This window comes from Hippoglossus stenolepis, chromosome 10, assembly GCF_022539355.2.
Source record: "Hippoglossus stenolepis isolate QCI-W04-F060 chromosome 10, HSTE1.2, whole genome shotgun sequence".
Taxonomy (NCBI): domain Eukaryota; kingdom Metazoa; phylum Chordata; class Actinopteri; order Pleuronectiformes; family Pleuronectidae; genus Hippoglossus; species Hippoglossus stenolepis.
In genome coordinates, this window is record NC_061492.1 from 18,464,599 (window position 1) to 18,484,901 (window position 20,303).

The 20,303-nt window shown below is 44.1% G+C and overlaps 1 protein-coding gene across 8 annotated transcripts in view; it reads left to right on the top strand.

Annotated features, from left to right (window-relative positions):
• Positions 1-20,303, top strand: part of myt1lb (myelin transcription factor 1-like, b) — a 112,092-nt gene that overhangs the window by 59,992 nt on the left and 31,797 nt on the right. For 7 of the 8 annotated variants that reach the window (XM_035169108.2, XM_035169106.2, XM_035169107.2 and 4 more), the window contains 3 exons: positions 9,576-10,048; positions 14,386-15,528; positions 18,703-18,846. In XM_035169108.2, the coding sequence (XP_035024999.1) occupies positions 9,576-10,048; positions 14,386-15,528; positions 18,703-18,846 (1,760 nt within the window). The remainder of the gene's footprint in view (positions 1-9,575; positions 10,049-14,385; positions 15,529-18,702; positions 18,847-20,303) is intronic. The other variant, XM_035169102.2, reaches the window with a different exon arrangement.

Consider the following 20,303-nt stretch of genomic DNA (forward strand, 5'->3'; position numbering starts at 1 on the left):
ATCTTAAAAAAAAATAGGTCATGAATATAGAGTTTATAAACACACCTTAATATTCAAAACCATTGGGTAATGTAGTTTTTGTCCAAGTTACTAATAAAGGAGTTAATTGTGCCTTTTATGTATTTTACCACAAATATTTCCAGGACTAGGTTAGAATACAAAGGTTTGTCGATTCAGTGGCAGTTAGTAGCATTTCATCGTGTTACTGACTGATATGTTTTTAATCAGGTGTTTTTAATAAGCTTTATGTTAAGGAGTTAAGGTCATCGCACATTGTCCGTATTTTTCGCATTGTGTCGAATAAAATCATCAAGCACATAAACCTTGAAATCGTCAGGGACAAGAAGAATGTCCTCTTCTGATCAAGGAGCTCCTAAATGAGTCAAATTGCTTCCAAGTCTATTGCAAGATGTCAGTGGTCCAGTTTGATCAAACAAGACTCTGGAAGGTTTTTGCGATGATGCAAAAAACGCAGCAAATCTAACCGGTTCCGAAAACTTAAAATATTGTACGAAGTTTCTGAGTCAATGTGTTAACATGATTAACACAACGTGAGTTGAATTTATTTTTAAATCTAACACAACTCTGGACGAAAAATAAGGAGTTGGTTTGCAAAGATCATATCATTGCTGCCTTTGGATGTAGATTTTTAATCCAATTCTATTTGTATTTCACTAAATTACAACAAGGCACTTTGTATAGTGAGGTCCAGAACTCACTATTAATAGAATGTCAGCAATAACAAAAAAAAAATGTAGGTACTTTTTGTTGTTTGGATTAAAAGATCTCTGTTGAATTCGCATTGCACTTAAAATTCTGCAGCAGAAGTCTATTTTATTCAGAATAATCTGAGTGGATATTTTGTATGCGTTTTTCCTCCCTGTCAAAACCTGGTTGCCTTCATTACCCATGATACAAGTTGACCGCTGACAGCTGGGTCAGAGGTTTGGGTGTGTTATGCTAGTAGTGGCTACTGCAGCCTCAAGCCTCTATAACCTCTAGCAGAGACGAGGAGCCGGCTACAGAGGTCTGATGTGTTCACGTCTTTCCAACTCCGCACAGATTTTACTCACTTTCAAACATCAAGTCTTCAGATACAGACAAACTCGACTCAAGTGACATCCCATACGGAAGTTTATCAGACTTCACATACTTTCCCTAAAGAAAGAATAGGTTTCTTTTTTTCCGTAAACAGAGCTCTGGTTCTATCAGCTACTATTTTCAATTGCTAAATTAGGCTAATTTTCATAAGCTGAGGAATTTTGATCAGACAAAACAAGCAGTTTGAAGAACAGACTGTTTATAAAGATGGACGACACATTTCCACTTTCTCCTACCATCCAGAAATGAAACCAAAATATCCCTGATATGAACACTGCCATCTTGTGCATTTGGAGCCAGAGTCTGTGTAGAGATCGAGCCGCAGTCGGGCGGTTCCACCGATACACACGCTTAACTAATAACGAGCTAGTCTTAGCTGTCAATCGTGACGTTTCACCCTGTTTTTATATCGTCAAATAACTGATGAAAAGCATCAGTGTGTAAAGAACTACCTTAAATGACAGACAGCATCTTTGAGAAAAAATTGTTTGACATTTACTTAGATTGTTTAGTTTGGTCCATGTCTCTTCTAACACGGAGAAGGATGGGTTTATGACATATACTGCAGCCGGCCACCGGGTGGCGATCATGACACTTTGGCTTCACTTTTGGGGAGCAGTTATGTCATCAATCTTTTCAAAAAGTCTCAGGTTTGAAGACATCACCTTGGGCTTTTAGAAATTGCAAAGGGCATTTTTCACAATTTTCTGCAACAGTTGAATGAAAGAATCTGCAATATATCAATAATCAATCTTTGTATTCATAGTTTAGTTCCACGTGTAAATGTTATATCATACAGTTAGTGACTTGATGCACATGATGTTATTCAGTATCAAATGCAAAGACTAAAATAAATTATAATTTGTGCTAGTTTTAATTAAACTACCTTTTTTTTTTTCAATTCATTCACATCAAATCAATTCTATCAGCTCATCCAAATAACCCACTCCTGCGACAGCCTCCACTGTGGTTCACAGAGACAAATTGACAAGCTAGAGGAAGGAATTCCTTTTCCAAAATGGCTGCTGGGCTAGCAGCTAACTAGCTGGCCTCTGTCTATGTGTGTGTGTGTGTGTGTGTGTGTGTCTTGGAGTTGGGGTGATTGATTGGAGTCATTACGCTGGTAGAGAGAGGGGGAGAGAGAGAGTCGTTACTTGGCTAATCCAGGAGTGAATTTAGCTGCAGGATGACAGATAGCCGCATTACACCCTCAGAATGTGCTGTCCGATGAGCTCCCCTGCTCAGGACCTCCACTAGGAAATTATGCAAAATATCTAGTTTGACACACATGTCAATATTCTGCCAGGTCCGTCTCAAAATCCCTGAACTCATTGTTACATAGAATCCCACGAGTCTGAAGACCCAAATACCAAATAATTTGACACACTAAACCTTTGTGTTGTTAGATTATATAAATTCTGATTATATAATAGCCAGTCCACAAACGAGGCTGAGAACCAAGGGTGACTGGACCTTTTCTGTTATGGCACCGACCCTATGGAACAAAGTCAGGCTGAGTCCTAATCCTCTTTTACAACCCTCTTAAAACCTTTTTTTTTTTTTTATTTGTGTTAACTGCGCTTGTGGTCTGAATTTACTCTTGTTTTTCAAGTCAACTTATATCACCAATATTTTATACAATGGCATTTTGTAACCCCTATTTTATTTTGTTACTTTAATTATATGATATTGTTCGAATTTTATGTCTTTGTTTCTTTTATGTTGCTTCTTTTGATGAATGATTGCTCGTAATTATCAAAAATCTGCCTTCATCTCCGATATTCATCCGGAAATCTTTTAAAGTGTACAGAATTGTAAATGGAGTTTGGTGTCTGTTACAACATCGGCTCTTCTGGTTCAGGAAGCTGTGTCACGAGGAGGAGACATCGTTCAGTTGTGTTTCAGATGAGTTGGACAGCACAGTTGGAGTTCTGGTCAAACAGCTGATGAGATTTGTTTCTTGTACAAAATTGTGATAAATGACATCTGCAAATGGGTGTGTGGTCTTTGAACAGAGCAAATCCCAAAGATATTTAATTTACTGTCATGCAAGACAAGAAAATCTTCACATTTGAGAAGCTGGAAGCAACGAATGCTTAAAAAAGCCTAATGTTTGATAAAGCATAACAGTAAGAATGGCCCTGGTTCTGGAAGTAATTTCCAATTCATTTTCTCCATTGACTTTTAGAAAATCCTCATATAAAGAGTTTCAAGCGTGGAACCAGGCTGAACATCTATGAGATGAATCTTGACCATAGAGCATTTGATTCTGTGCAAAAAAGTATTATAAAACAGTGAAAAGACAACGGTACAAGACTGTGGACATAATCATTTAAAGAGTGAAGGAACTACACGTCCCATAAACCATTGCGATTGATCCCTTTCCAATGACTTCCAGCTTTCTCTAGAATTTAACCTTGTTGTAGGCATTTTCACCTTTGAACACTTTTCCTCATCTTTGTTAGAAACACTTTCATGAAAACAGTGAGCTCCACCTATCACAGCCGTTGCTATTCCACCTGAGGATTATGGGTAGTGTAGTGCTTCTCCTTGACACCGTGAATAAAACATATTTAATGCAGACTTGTGGTTTGTACAGGAGCATATAACATCGTTTCACTATCTCATAGCTTGTGGTAAGTCTACCTTGGATCCTTCAAATATGGCTGATGATCAAAATCTATATTCAGAAAGAAAATGGGATTTTTAAATCCTGAATCCTTGTTGAGCTGTATTGACTCATCAAAACAATGTCACAATCAAGGTCTAAATTTTGCAAGTGTTTTAGCAAAAGGAAAAAAAATAATATCTCACTATCTGAGCTGCTCGTCCGTGTCTATCTCTCATGCCCTCAGCTTCATCTAAGATTCCCCTCCAATATATTCCATCTCCTTGATAGAGACACTATTAGGCACATCAAATATCCATGAGGGAGCCTGATGTTTGGTCCTTGGCAGATATGGTTTCATAAGGGAGCAGCTGAGGCCTCGAATGGGCTCAGGGAGTGAGGATGAAATGTAGGAAGATGTTGCTGTGCCCAGTAGAGTGGTTGCCAGCCACAGCCCCGCATCTCAGCCGTGTTGAGGACGGCGGGGCTCAGTGCGAGCTCCGAGGCTCACGCTGGGCTCGGGATAAAGAGGAGACTACACAGACTGTAGGGTATGAGGCGGTGGCAGTGGCACGGATAAAACAAGTGCAAGAGTTAACGGCAAGAGTCAAGGCGATGCAAGGGGCAGAGTGTATATGACTAAAGTTGAGACAGGGTTTGTTGGCTCCCGGCTACCAAACATTAGAGCTGGAGCAGCCATTGGGCAACAACTGGCTTATTGAACCAGTGAGCTGAACAGCATGTCTGTTGGATTCCGATGCCTCTCGGCTACTTCTCTACTGCACCGCACGGTCTGAAACATACCAACCGCCGCATTGTCAAAGGAACGTAGAAGTTGGATTGTCAGTGCTTTTGTTCAAATATGTAACCAAACACCAGGAGATCTGACTTTAATCATTGTTGAGACTTCAGTGTAAATCCAAGTGGACATTTAGTTTCTGGGCATAAACACTCGCACACAAGCATCATTTTAAGTTTTACTGAGGATTAGTTCAACACCGAGTAACTGACAGCCATTCTTCTATGTCTGCGTGTGTGTGTGTGTGTGTGTGTGTGTGTGTGCGTGTGTGTGTGTGAGTGTGTGTGTGAGAGCCGTGGCGGCTGATATGCGAGCTGGAGCCTGAGCCGCAAGAAAACGCCCCAAATTGCAGCGTCTGCCATGCGCTGAGCCTCCTGCACCAAGACACTGTCTTTTGTTCTCCCCTGCTAGCAGGAGAAGCCTGACAGCTCTGAAATGATCCTCTCTGCTCTATCTCACACACACACACACACACACACACACACACACACACACACACACACACACACATTTCTGATCCTCTTTGTAACTCCTCTCCTATACATTTTCCAATTTTGTGTGCCCAAAAATCAAGTATATACACACATGCAAACATGCACAATAACCATACACTCATACGCCATCTGTCTCCCTCCTATAGCCCTTTCATCCCCCCCCACCACCACCTCTCATTTTCTCTCCTTGTCTGTCTTCCTCTCTCTCTCATTTTTCCTCACTGTCTGGCTGTGAGGATGGCGAATCCCTCATGGATTTCTGCAGGGTATCACCATGGAGACGGGGCTCTGCCACACGTGTCTATAGATCCTTCTGCTGGATAGGGGGCACAGCCAGAGGTGGTGCATCTCCACTCACGCTCTGGTGGGAGAGAAAAAGCGGGAGAGACAACAATGAAGCTGAGGTTGTGTGTGAGAGAGAGAGAGAGGGGGAGAAAGAGCGATAGAAAATAGGGGGAAGAAGGTTGAAAGCGTAAATTGGTGTGGCAGAAGTAAGGTAATGTACACTCCAAGATATATAGACGAAGGAGGGGGAGAGAGTGCGGAGGGAAGAGGAGCAGGTGAGGTTATGATGAGTGAGAACCATGAGGGAGAAATATGAGGTGAGAATGTGGGGTGACAGCAGGAGATGATGAGAGAGGGAGAGCGGGAGGAGTCGAGAGAAAGAGAGCGGCAGTGAGACGAGGCAGAGGGAGAGGCACCGGCAGCCTCATCCCTGTGTCAGGGAGACAAATAGCGTGTGATGCTAATGACTGGCTAAAGCTTTTGCCCCTGCTGAGAACAGCCGCTAATATGACTGCTAATAAAGGCGCCGTGCAACGCTGTCGCATTCCAGCAGTCGCTCAACTGTCGCCCAAAATTAGCCGAACAGGAGCTCTCCCTCTCCTGCAGCTCTGCTCTCCCGCCTCACATTAAAGCTCCAGAAACGGGGCCTTCACTGTAACATTTCCACTTTTTTTTTTTTCTGCATTAAAGGGCCACTTGTTCACACTGTAATAGAATTTGTTTCCTCTTTGAGGATTTTGGGATTCTGCCCACAGAGAGAAACTTACTAGAGATGCACCGATCGGCTCTGACGTCATCCTTATCCGCACTTACGCCTGACTCATCCACCCATTACCCACCCAAAGGAATTATATTCTCTGATTTAGAGACCGGCACCAGCATGAACATTCAAAAAATTAAATAACTTCCACTGTGCCAGGATTTAGGCGACTCCGCCATCACACTCCATGATGCACCCGGCTGCACAGAATGAGCGCTCGCTCGCAGCGCTTGTTGCAGGAATCCACAAGATTGTCTTTGCAAGGTGCTGCGGCCGTGGCAATGGGCCTTGTTTCTTCCAAAAAGAAAGCACATTGTCGTTTGATGACTCGTCCAATTGGCCTATTTCACTCACCCAAACCCATCCACTATTAATCAGACCTTAATTTTTACGACCCCACCCACCCGACCTGCGGATCAACCGCAAGTCCACAAGTGTAATTTAGTGTAATCACTAAAACGTACAGTATCTTTCTCATCTCCGTCCTTTTCTCTGCATGAATCCTGCACAATTTCTCCTCTTTTTTTTTACTTATTTTAAACGCCACCTAATTGTTTCTCGAATTTGAATTGCCAAGTGCAGTGAGTGGGATGCAGTGCCTGCGATGACGAACGCTGCAGCCAAGGTCACACGGCGACAGAGCCAGAAACACGTGGGATGGCGGAGCCGTGGAGGCTTCCTGCGTCTTAGTCATCACAGGGGCTTGCAGGAGCGCCGGGGCAAACTCACGCGCAGTGTCACAACAGCCTGACAGCTCAGGGACGGGAGGACACCGGAGACCAGAGTTATTGTGTATTCAACGCCTCTTAACGCGAGTGTGATTACAAGTCATTTACATAAGATTCTCTGCTTTATAAAAGGGTAGGCGCTTTTCAAAAGGGAGCCAAATATCTGTGGCATCGTAGGTGGAACTTTAAGCGGAGTGAAGTTTTTAAACATGCTCACTCTCTGCTATCAAAAGACCTCTTTGTTTGTACAACCCTGACCCAAAATATTAAAGTGCACTTGTCTCCTTTTGAAGATACAATGGAAGAAAAATGCCATGTGTTTATTATTTGCTACCCATTAGCTGATGTTGCAGAGCAATTATAGCAATTCAACGACCGTTTTTTTCCCGAGTGATTCAGGTGCAGTCGCATTAATACCTGTCAGCCGCTGAGCTCTGCTGCGGCTCTGCGCTCGACAGCGTGAGCTACTTTACTGTTAAGATAAAGGTGGTGAGGCCGGACGAGAAGACAGAGGAGGGAGACGAGTGGTGAGCGGCTGTGACTATCTGACTTTCCCACACCACTTCCCCTCTCTCCCTCCCTCCCTCCCTCTCCTCCCTCCCACTCACCTATCCTCCTCTCCTGCCAGCCCGCCTGCCTTGGCAGCCGCTAACCTGCTGGGACCGGCCCTTGATTTATTTGGAGAGGGCCCCGGAATGGAGGGGCCCAGGATGAGTGGCATTTTAATGTGCTTTTGAGATGTTTGGTCACAAGCATTATTGATCACAGTGCCGCAGCGCACCACACACACCCCTCCTCTCTCACTGTCCCGCAGACCCTCACACTGCCCCGGGGGAGAGGTCTGGCTGTCAGGCAGGGAATGAGTTTCCATGTGGGCTTAGATTAATGAAATAAGGCCCCTGGTTGCAGGGGGTCAGACCATTAAGGAATCCCTGGGCTTGGCGAGATTGAGCCTGCCAGGTGACTGGACCCTGACTGACTGATGGACGGGCGGGACCAAGGAGAGAGGGTGAGAGAGGGAGAGGGGAGGACAGATAGGATATTGGACCGTGGGACAGACTGACTTGAAAAACAGAGTAGAAGTAGAGGGAGCAGAAATAGGTTTCTAAAGCCTTTTCAGACATGAACTCCAGAGACTGTCCACAGAAATAGGTGCAGACTTTCTCAGGAGTTTGCCTCACACATGAACAGTGCAGCAGGAGGTTCTCTGCTCAGACGGGTTCATCAAAATCTCCGGAGCATTCGTGGGAGGGGCGGTGCAGCAGGCGGAGGCAGGACCTTACGTTTAAATTCTGCTGCAGTGATCACATGTTTCCGTTTCCAGCTCATCGGCCCATATCATCAAAAACTTTCTTGACATCATTGTTGGTGTCTTCTACATGTATGGCACTACTTTTTCATCTCGAGATATTTGTTTTCTTCTCTTCTGTCGCGTGTTAAAAATGTCATCAACACACCCACCCACTCACAGTGAATCGAGCAGAGGATCTCATGCTGTGTTCTCACATCGGCTCATGCGGACATTCTCCAACGTTTTTGTCTACGGGGGAAACTCCGGAGAAAGATTCTCTCACTCATAAATTTGTGTTCTCACATACAGCCCCTGCGGAGATTACCAGGAGTTCAGTGCATGTCTGAAAGCAGGTGAAGACGTCAGTCCTCCATCAGCACCTGTAACCGCTGCGAGTGAGCCTCATCCATAGCCGCTGCTCCGCCACAAATGCGGCGCACGTTGAATAACAACATCCATTTTCTTACTCTCACAGGCAGCCTTGTGCCATTCATTCACATCAGGTCTTACTCTAAGTAGCGTGGAGCCGGGGAAACATCCAGAGGTTGTAAAAATAGGAGCCAGGGATATTTCACAGCCGAGTGAACATGCCCAAAAGCGTGTTTAGCTCCTTTACACTCGAACCTCGACAGGGGGTTTATTTGATGGCCAAAACAGTCAGAGGAACGCATCATAATTCTGACTGTGTGGGTGCCTTTGTTCGAACGTGCCAGAAACGTGTGAACACAGCGGCGATACCCACACATCCACTGATGAAGCAACAGCAGCATGCACACGTTGAGCACACATGGAAGAGGAGGGGGCAGGTAGCAGCTCGGGGGCTCGCACAGGTTTGATGAGTGAAATGGATTAAGTCCCTGTGATCAACAGCCTGAGCGAATACACAGATTATCAGATTATCAGATTAGGATCTGCCCCCCCAACTTGCCTCGGGGATCCGGAGAATACATTAAAACCTGAGGTGCTTTGGCAAGATTCAATTACTCAGGCTACAGGTCCTCCCTTCTTACAGTCAGTCCCCGACACGCAGTAGTGTTGTGCTGCGTTCGGTTCGCGTCATCAGCAAGGGCATATCAGTCCGCGGCGCTGAGTGTTTGCAGAGCACGCACAGTGATTTTCCTCGTGGCCCGAAGAACAAATTGTTACCTAAATATTAATGAATATGGGAGTAAAGTGAATCTGCAGCTGTGGGTGCTTCAGAGAAAGAGATTTTATCCCTTTGTAACTGTTTTCTAGAAGAAATGGAGCATGGCATTTTATTATAATTGCTCAATAGCTAATGAGTACGTGTCTAATTAAGGTCGGCAAAGCAAAGTTCCATATTTTTCCCAGCAGACAGATTTAAGAGGCATTGCTTTTCTTGCAGTAAAAGGCCCTTGTTCCTTGTTGAATTCCTATTCTGTTGTAGTTTGTTAACCACGACTCTTTACAGACACCTGAGTGCAAATGAGCATTGACGGCCAGGTGAGGCTAAAGGCTAATGGCTGCCCTCTTATCTCTCCTCCGCAGTGTTAATGGCTGCCCCCTGGCCAAGAAGAGAAAGAGTCTAGACAGACAGACCCTGGAAACGTCCCCCAAGAGGAGCACCTACCTAGATGACATGGACAACTCCACGATGGAGGAATGCTACGAGACAGACGGGACCGAGGAGATGGACGACAGGGAGGAAGAGGAGGAGGAGGGAGCCGTAGAGGAGGAGGAGGGGGAAGTGGAGGAGGAGGAAGAGGAGGAGGTGGAGGGCTACATGGACTACAACGTAGAGCAAATGGAGCACGAAGAGGGGGAGGTGGACAGAGGCGATGGGGAGGAGGAGGAGGAAGAAGAGGAGGTAGAGGTGGAGCAAGAAGAGGAGGAGGAGGAGGAGGAGGAGGGCGATGAGGAACGGGTGGAGGAGGCGGAGGAGGAAGAGGAGGAGGAAGCGGTAGAGGAAGTGGACTATGAAGAGGGAGAGTCGGAGGAAGGAGAGCAGAGTCAAGGGCAAGGTGAGGACACTCTCCCATCACACAACATGAGCCAATTTTGTCAAATGCACTGGAACTACTTTTTGGGAATTTTAAAGAAACAGTTGAACATTTTAGAAAATGTGTTAATTTGTTTTCTGACTGAGTGACAACAAGATCAATACCACTGTCAGGTCTGTGCAGTCAACTTAAGGATCAAGGAGCCAGGCTTAGCACAAAGATGGAGAATATGAGCACCAGCCAGCATGTCTCCATTTGATCATCATAAAGTCCACCTTCCAGCAACATGTTATATCTCATGTGTTTAATCTGTGTAACAACAGAAATTGGTATAACATTTTATCGGGAGGTTATGTGTTGGAATATTTATTGGCTGGGCCCAGTAGCATCCTGGATTCTCCACTGGTTGCCTGGCAACTGCCAAGAAATACTTTGGCAAGTTACCGCCCTTAAAACAGAAAATAGTTTTTTACACTTTGGTTTTTTCCAAAAACAAGATATAATATTACTCAAAGCGTTTTAGATGTGCCTGTAGTTGCTGGTTAGTGCTGAGGTAGGCCAACTGGCTGCTGGCTGTGATGTACAGCCATCTAGTTAGTCTAATCCAACTATAAACCATAGTTAGTTAGCCTAACCATAACCTTGCACAGTATAAGGTAAATTTTGATTTAATAATAATGAAATACATATTTGTACAATGGTAGTAATCAAATTGTCTTTTCACTTTTTCCCTGCATTTTAACTCAAACTTAAGCCCTAAATCTGCAAATATATGTTTTTCTCAAAATGGTGAATTGCTCCTTTAAATATTCTCTTTTATGGAAAAATTAAATTTTTCATGAAAGATTTGCATATGTGTGGTTTTGTATTTTTGATTGTGGCAGTTGGACTTGATGTTCAACCACAGACGGTGTTTTGCATTGGAATAGGAAGAAGTATCTACAACACCAAACTGAATCCAACATGGCTGAATATCTATTATTCCTACAGAATATGGATATTTTTACATTTTACTTGCATATTGTCTCATTTTGACAAACTTTTTTGAACTGCTACTGTGGTCTTAACCCACTAGAAGCTGGAGGAGAGATGGACTGGCACCAAAGTACATGAGCAGTTTGCTGGTTTCTTGATTTTAAAACATACTTAGGACTTTTTCTAATTGCAGAAAATGGATCTAAATTGCTGAAATCTGCAACAGAGAATGGGGGCTATATCAAAGGAAAATAAAATTGGAGATTTTAAGAATAAGGTTGTAATATTGCAGGAATAAAGCTGTAATTAAGAAGAAAGCTGTAATTTATTGAGATAAATGTCATGATATTAATTTGAAGAGACTGTGCTCGACAGAGTTCTGATGACGAATCTTTTTGTTTCTTTAGAAACTACGAAACCTCTCTGAATATTACGCAGATTTATTAACAAGAGACCACTACCTAACATTTCCTCCTAACATGTTCTGCAACCTGCAAGTTCGTCTTGTTCTTTCTACACAATAAACTCAGTTTAAAAGTATTAAAGTATTTTATTATTTCTGAAACCTTAAGTATAACTTAACAAGTTGCTCCATATTAATCATTTTCTCATAAGATTACAACTTTGATGGTGTAATATTATAACCTTATACTTGAAATCTCAGATTTCTTTTTCTTTCTTTGAGTGTCCCTAATACTCCGTCTTAGAAATCAGCTTTGCTCCCTCTCTTTATTTCCCACTGAAATATTTAACATGTTCGTCTAAATGGTTTTAAGACCTTTGCTAGAACCTAAATGGAACAGAATCATAATAAACTGCTTAAACTGCAGCCATGATTATTTTTTGTACACTTCAGAAACGAACAAATACAAACAAACTAATCATTTTCAATATGTTAGAAGTTTCCGATAGATTTTAACCATAAGAATATTTGAACTAGATACTTTAACTATGTCTTATAGAAAAATACCATCTTCTCAGAAACTCGTGCCCCATTTGTTGCCCCCCCCCCCGTGCACCCTGACGTGCCCAACACCAGATTTGGCAGGTTCCTCTCCAGCAGACTCTGCTTTGCATCACGATTGGACCTGACAGTGCCTTCAAGTCCAATTAAGAGTGAGGCTCTGAGAGAGGAGTGCGTTAACCCTGTGAGCGCAGCAGCTCTACCCACCAAGTGTTGATGTGGCGTCTCGGCAGCCGGTGCTCTTATTTTCTCGCAGACATGTGAAAACATCTCCGCAGACTGGTGTTCATTAGAGCCCACAGACGAGCCCTCACCCTTAACTCTGACACAGTGGACCGTTGCCACTGTCTCCTCAGCCTGTCAACAGCCTCTCCTTCTAGGGGTGCTAGCTGATTACCATCTATTTATGAGAGATTGAAGTGTTGTGCACATGCCACAGTGGGAGCTGTTGTTATTCTGCAAATTCTTTTCATCGCCGAGCTCTGTGATCATCACAATGTCTACCTTACCCAGAATTAAAGGGCGTCACAACATCGTAATCTGCACCGTTCTTTCTCACAAAAGATCACTCTTTCAATATGCATCATCACCATGTTCCCCATTAGCACCAAGACCGCAGCGCTGGATGGTCACCGGGCAGATTACAATCTGCTAAATGTAATAGAGGTGACATTCGGAAGCTTCTGTGTGTTTCTCGGTGGCATGCACATCTCTGTGGCTAATCCAGAGCCAATTCAGCGCAGTCAGGGCAGCCGCTCTGTTCCTCCTTTAATCGGTTTCGCTTCTATATCCCTTTTATGTACCTTGATTGCTCTTCAAATTGCTTTCCTGTGCCATGTTTCACACCATCAAAAATTAAACCCCTGGTGCAGGAGGTTGCTGTAAGAAGCCTTCCTCTGTCAAAATATGTGCCTGGTCATTCGTGACTGTTCCCTCTTCCCGCTCTGAAGCCTTCCACCCCCCCCCAAGCACCAATATTATGTTGCTCTCATTAGATTGGAGTGTGTGTGAGCGTGCGGGTGCAGTGTGTGAGTGACGGAAGTCAGCAAGAGTGTTTGCGTAGTCTATGTACTACAACAAGTATTACAGCCATGTTGATGAAAAAACTACTCGGTATTCAAAATATACCGAAGATAAAGTCATAATTTTACAAGAAGAAAGATGTACCTTTAAGCTATGTGTCATTCTACATGGGGAATATCAGAAAAACAGTCTGTTGCCTGCGCTTAAACATGAAATGTGGAGCATCTTCTTAAGTTATTTTTAAGAGGTAAAATAACAACCTTATTCTCACGATATCACAACTTCTTTCTCGCAATGTCTTTGTGCTAATTACAACTTTATTCTTGTAATATTTTGACTTTTTGAAATCTCAGAATCTTTTTCTTGAACATGGCCCTAATACTCTTACACAGAGTGTGCAATTGGATATTATTCAGATTCTCTAATGTGTTTGGACACTTCCATCTGATGAATACAGTCGGGTTCAGAGTACTGATCACAGACAAGTCTTTCAACCCGGTGAAAAGTCATATTTTAATCACAAATAATATACCGACAATAACAATTAACAATGTTTTTCTTCTCTATTATTTCTGTCTTTTGTCGTGCTATTTGCTTGTTCCCACCAGGAGCTAAAAGAAACTCTTATTTAGTATTTTCTGTGTGTTTGTGTGTGGGCCTCTGGGTTAATTTTCTCCGCAGGAATGTAAGTGGCAGGAGCGACTTGCTCTTGGTGGCTCAGGGCGGAAATGTGGAAAAAAAGAGAGATTGGAAGTGCTCCAGGAGTGAGTGCTCGAAATTACTGACAGAAGAAGTTCAGTAACCTTTTGCAGCCTGTCAGAATCAATTAGGCAATGAAAAGAATTCTAAAGATACTGATGATTGAATGGAAAAAAAGGGACTGTAGTAGCAAACGATGAATAGCTGTGGACCAGAGTTCATCGTGCGGGAGATGGAACTCCATATTAGATTTTAGGTTCTCCTGCAAAAAAATATTCTCTCATTCAAAGGTTTTCTCACAATGTTTTGATTTAATCTGAATAAAATGTGCAGCTCATTTGCAGCTATTTACAGAATTGCTGGGTAATTTTAAAAGCTGTAAATATCACTTTCTAATGAAAAACAGGAAATTAGGACAAATATTATACTTGCCAGAGATGTAGTCCCTGGTTTCATAGATTCTCGTTTACCAGAGTATATTTCTCTGGAACTTTCCCAAACCACAATATTTTTAAACTTCCTCTGCTGATTCACAATTCAGAACAAGAGCTGCTGTTAAGACTCTCAAAGTAAATTATTAGGGGAAGCAAAGAGTTCCTTATCCAATTTAGATGGACCAAGCCCAGAAATCAGATTTACCAGTAAAATAGAATGATGGAAATGAAATTACAAGACGTTTGTTCTTTCTTTCCAACAGAGGACGATCAGATGAGCAGCAGCGAGGGGGGCGAGGGCGACAGCAGAGGTGGCGGTGGCGGTGGTGCTGGCAATGCAAAATCCGGCCAGATGACGGAGAAGGACAACAACAACAATGAAGAGTACGAAAACTACGACGAGCTCGTGGCAAAGTCCCTCCTGAACCTGGGCAAGATTGCAGAAGACGCCGCCAACCGGGCCATGACGGAGTCCGAGATGAACAGCAACTCCTCCAACAGTGCAGAGGAAGAGGAGGAGGAAGAGGAGGAAGAGGAAGAGGACGATGACGATGAAGAAGAGGAGGAAGAGGAAGAGGAGGAAGAGGAGGAGGAAGAAGAGGGGGAGGGGGGTGAAACGCAGAGGGGTGATCTAACTTTGGACATTGACAGTGATGTGGTTCGGGAGACAGTGGACTCCCTAAAACTGCTGGCACAAGGTCACGGTGCGGTGTTGTCTGACAATTTAGATGGACAGGAGTTTGAGGATGGCGCTTTGACTGACTGTACCCATAATGGGGGAAATGCACACAATGGTGGACAACTTAAGACCTCCAGCAATGGACAAATTGAAAACAGCGATGAGGAAGTGTGTTTAAGCAGCTTGGAGTGCCTACGGAATCAATGCTTTGACCTAGCTCGGAAACTAAGCGAAACAAAGTCCACCGACCGAAATGGACCGTCCCAGCAAAATCATTTCTCGTGCGGGGATCCCAATCAGCAGCTCCAGCACCACGGCTATGGGGATTTCCACCATGGCCCAGACGACAGGCGGAACTATTCCGACATGGACAATCTCATGAAGTTGGAGGAGCAGCTGAGCCCGCGCTCCAAAGCTTTCGCCAGTTGCGCACAGGACGACCGGTATCACACCAACCACCGGGACTTCGATGAGGACACCGCCTCAGTCACGTCAGACCGATCGGAAGAGGTGTTTGACATGACAAAGGGCAACCTGTCGCTACTGGAGAAGGCCATTGCACTAGAGTCCGAACGCGCCAAGGCAATGCGAGATAAAATGGCGGCTGAGGCTGCCAGGAGAGATGGGGTGAGGTATAACCATGACGATCATGGCCCACGGCATGGCTATGGTGTTGAGCGTAAAGCCCGCCTTCATGATGGCATGAAGAAGCCTTTTTATCACAAAGGTGAGTTGTTCTTTCAAACATGGTGAATGCATGTTTACCTCATTTAAAAAGCTCAGGTGACAGTGTCTGATAGTGTAGTGTCTGATAGTGGCTGTGTGTTGTACCGGAGACTAGACAGCCCACGTGCATTCTGGGAACTTGACTACAACCCCAGGACAAGCTTTTTTTCAACCAATTTGGAAATTCGCATCTTGGTAGCAGCGGGAGCGGCAGCAGCGGCTTATGTTGTTAAAATAGGCCAGCATGGAAACATCAGAGGGTAGGCTTGTCAGGCATAAGTAATGGCAATCTGCACGGCCTGTTAGGACCGCAAATCTCATCCCTGCGATGCAGCTTGGGGTAAAGCTGCCTATTTTTAAACTCTGAGAAGGCACTTGGGAGAGGAAGCTACCAAACAGGGCCCTCCCGCCTTTGAGAAAGGAGAACAAGACGTCTTTTTTTGTTTGCTTATCATGCTTATGACCTAACATTCATATTGAGGCGTATTGACGCGCCAGAGAGGCAAATGCACTTATACCATAAAGACCTATCAAATTCAGTGGTCATTGTTTTACAGTGTGCTGGATGTGCTGAATGTGGCCGTATACCTGCAGCGCGGAGTCGCAGAAACATTACGTTGGCATTTACAGTGGTGGGTCTGCGAGCTCCATCGTTTAACTCTGCTTATTCCTCACATCATATCCTTTACAGCAACAACCTTCACGCTCAGGTTATGTAATTTGCTCCCATAAGGAAGATATCAGATGAGAGCGACAAATACGAGGGGGCTAATTCAGCGGCGGGGCGATATTACGCCTTAAATGCCACGCGGGCTCACATCAAGCATACTGTATATTCCAACTTAAATGCCACGCAAAATGTTAATTTCGAGAGCCTCCCGTTGCCCCGGTGTCTGGCTAATGTTGGAATAATGAGAGGATGCGAGACAGTTACATCACGATAGCATCTCTCCCCGGGCGAGATAGCAGCAGACACTCGTTGACCAGGGTTCTTGTGTGTGATTTATAAAACAGAGCATGGCAAAAAGGAGGGGGTGGGAGGGTGCTGGTGCTGGGTGGGGGTGGGGGGGGGGATTCAGAGGGAGGACCGGCTCGCTAAGAGAAACATGAGGCTGAGATGAAAATTGAACATTATCAGAATGACCGATAACGAACGACAGGCCCACTGACTACACATTAATTATCCAGAGATGGTATGGTAATGGGGGCCATTTGCTATGCAAAGCGCAGACCATCCCCAGCCACAATCAATATCCCCTGCTTTCTAATATGCCTTCCACTTGGCTGCCTCCACTCTCCGCGATGGAGTCGCGGCGTGCAGAACGCACAGTCATCACGTATGTGTATGGGAGCGTCCGTGCATGTGCAAATGGAGAATTATTTCCAGATGTACTGTTCAAACACTAACACTCACTGTAATAATGGGCTACCGAAAAGAAGACATTATTAGGAAGCCACATTTTACATTCAGAACAAGTTCTTTTATCAACATGAAATCCCCCCCCCCTCCTTCCTCTATTGCACTGGTGCCTGACAGAGGAGACATGACATAGCAATATATATAACTCATATGCCCCTAACGTGACATAGATAGATGACAGCCACGGAGGATAACGAGGGGCTTTTTTTCTGATTAATGAGACATGGGATTTCATTTGGTGACGCGCGTGTAAATGTATGAGTAGGTGTGCTCCATGCCAGCTCTTAATTTCATTCTTCACTCAATTATTCTTCTTTCTGCTCTTACTCTACAGCCTGTGGGTTTGCCTGGCTTTGTCACTGAGGTGGAGCTACTAACTTACACAGCTCTTTAAATTTTCCGTCAGTGGTCTCTTTCTGAGGCGTAATGGCCCCTCGTCTGTCTGCTCTTCCAATAGATCCTGGATTGATTCGACAATCTGATACATCTCTCACCTCCTGTGACTCTGCTGTGAAAACGATGTTATAGGCTGTTATACTACACTGTAAAATTACTTCTGAAATTCCAATGTAAACAGCATCCTACAGTTAAGATGTCATTACATCTTGACAGAAAGAAGAGTCCTCGACCTTGTGTGAGTCGATGTCTTTTGAAGGTGCATTTGCAGAAACAATGCCTGTTGGCACGGATCGGCACTCCTGCTTTTTGGGGGTAACCATATCTGAGTTTGGGTGAAACAGGAGAGACAGGTTTTAGGGAGGGAAAGAAGATCTCATCCGGCGTATGTGTGTTTGTGTGTGTTTGTGTGTGTGTGTGTGTGCCTGATTATGGGACCTTCATTGTCTTAGTTGACATGTGGAGTTAGGTGTGGTTTTAATTAAGAGAAGTATGATAAAATTGTATTTAAAGCTGAACGGGAAGATGAAACTCCTTGTTGAAGGTCACTTACACTGTCAGGGTCACTTCTTTTTATTAAATTATTATGGTAATAAATAGCAGCCTACAAATAAAAAAGAATTCCAGCATTTAACACACAGATTGCGCTAGAAAATATTTATCAGGGAAATATTTACTTTTCTTTAACATGATGTTCTGTTCCACCATCATTTTGGGACTATACTGACTGTGATTAAAAATATGGATTATATTTTTTTCCTTAAATGAAGTTGTATATACAGACTTCCTCTCTGGCCGCAGCTAAAACCTCCATCAATCAGAGGAAGTCGTCTTGTTTGGAGCCTGAGACGTGAAGCCTGGAAGAAAAGAGAACCACAAATCACTCTCTGATGCTTGTTAAGCTTCTTGCCTTGAGCCACTGTTGCAGTGATGTAGCACTGGAGTCCAGGAATCAGATTTGAGTCTGACTTAAGTTCAGATTTTCAGGACTTGGGACTCAGACTCGTACTGACTTGTGGTAAAATAAATGGGAGGGCAGAGAGACATAGAGAGGGAGAGAGAGTAGTGCTCAGTGCATCATGGGAGTTTCCCTAGCAGTCCTAGGCCTATAGCAGCATATCTAAGGGATGGTTCAGGGCTCACCTATACTATAACTATAAGAGGAATGTTTTAAGTCTGAGCTTAAATGTAGAGATGAATATCTTTGGCCTTGTACCCCAGCCTCACCCTGACTCTTCTTTGGCCACTTGGACATGAACACTGGAGAGACCCAAGACTCGACCCGAGTTTTAGTGACTCAAAACCAACACTGGCATGAGCTCCCAATGTAATCACCTGCGTGTGCCTCTCTGTTCCCAGATGCTTCTCGTGCGGACAAGAAGGAAAGCCGCTGTCCGACGCCGGGCTGTGACGGCACCGGCCACGTGACTGGCCTGTACCCGCATCATCGGAGTCTATCTGGCTGTCCGCACAAAGACAGGGTGCCGCCAGAAAGTAAGCATTGTCAGTCCCACACCCGCAACCAACACATATTTTCTTTTGATTTAGCCAACCTGTGGCGTTGATGTTCTTTGATGTGCAGGAATCAGCATGTTCCCTGCGACCACTGGTGTGCCTGGCATGATGTGTGTACTGTGCTGTCGTGGCTGGACTGTGTTTGATATTTCTGTGGGGTGTACAGTGAGGGTCAGACGGGCTGCAGCTGCACTTTCCCCTGACCTGTTTTGCATGGGGCCATGGATTTGCTTGCTGATTGCTTGCGCAGTGTGAAGTGGTGATGAGGCAATGAGCCCTCACTGATGTGTGACCAGTGGCAGTGCAGTGATTAGTGGGATGGTCAAGAGCTGTCAATCAGTGATCCACTTGACTGTATGTGGCCCCTTCCACTGCTACATGGACTGACAGTGATTGAGATCATATAACAGGGGATGCTTTAAATGGGTTGCATGTCTCTTCAGCTGCTTTCAGACATGCACTGGACTCCGGATATTCCCTTGGTGGTTGTATGTAAAATTACAAATGTTGGAGTCAGTCGCTTCGGACATTTTCTGGAGTAAAATGTCCAGAAAATGTCCAAGTGATTCCATGTGAGAATGCTAAGGAAAATCTAGAAAATTCACCGCAAGTCGAGAGAGCATGTTGATGACACGTGACAGATGCAAAAAGGAAAAAAAACTAAAAGAATACAAATATTACTGCATGACAAAGATGAGCCGTTCACGTAGAGGATGCAGACAAATATGTCAATTTGGAAAGACGAGATTCGGGAGCTTTCGACGAAAAAGGCCCATCGCAAATGTCGGAAAAAAAAGATTTCCATACATTATATCCGGCGCCCTGCATGCTCTGTCCAGGCGCCAAACTTTGCCTGAATATTCTAGACATTTTCCTGAGAATGCGTTTGATTGCTGTGTTTTTCATTTGTTTGGACAAAGTCCAGAAGCCAAGAGTTCATGTCTGAAAAACAGCTTTCACAGCACGGTTGCTCAGTGCATTTATGACTGATGGGAAAATGCGGAATGCTATGCTTTCACACTTTTATCTTTTAAATTTTAAGTTTTAACATTTCATTATTCACAAAACCTAAAAATGCCCACATACCTTGATAACACAGTCATCAATGCCATGAACCCCCTTCATTTATTTGTATTTCTCGCCCAATTAACTTATATTGAGTAGAAAGGCAGTATCATATTTCTATTCCACAGATCAAGTGAAGTGGCAATAAACATTCGCTTTGACTGAGTAGTGAGCTTCCCCTGCCGAGAATTCACCCTGGCTATTTAGTCTCATTCACCTTGTGCAAACTTCTCAATAAAAGCCCCTTTTACACGATTCATTAACCGCAGTGTGAAAATCAAGTTATGATCTGCCACGACCCAGACTGCAATCAACATAAAAGAGGGGTTTTAATAATGGCAAAGAAATTAGTTATCATTAAAGCGAGGCTTGTAAAGACC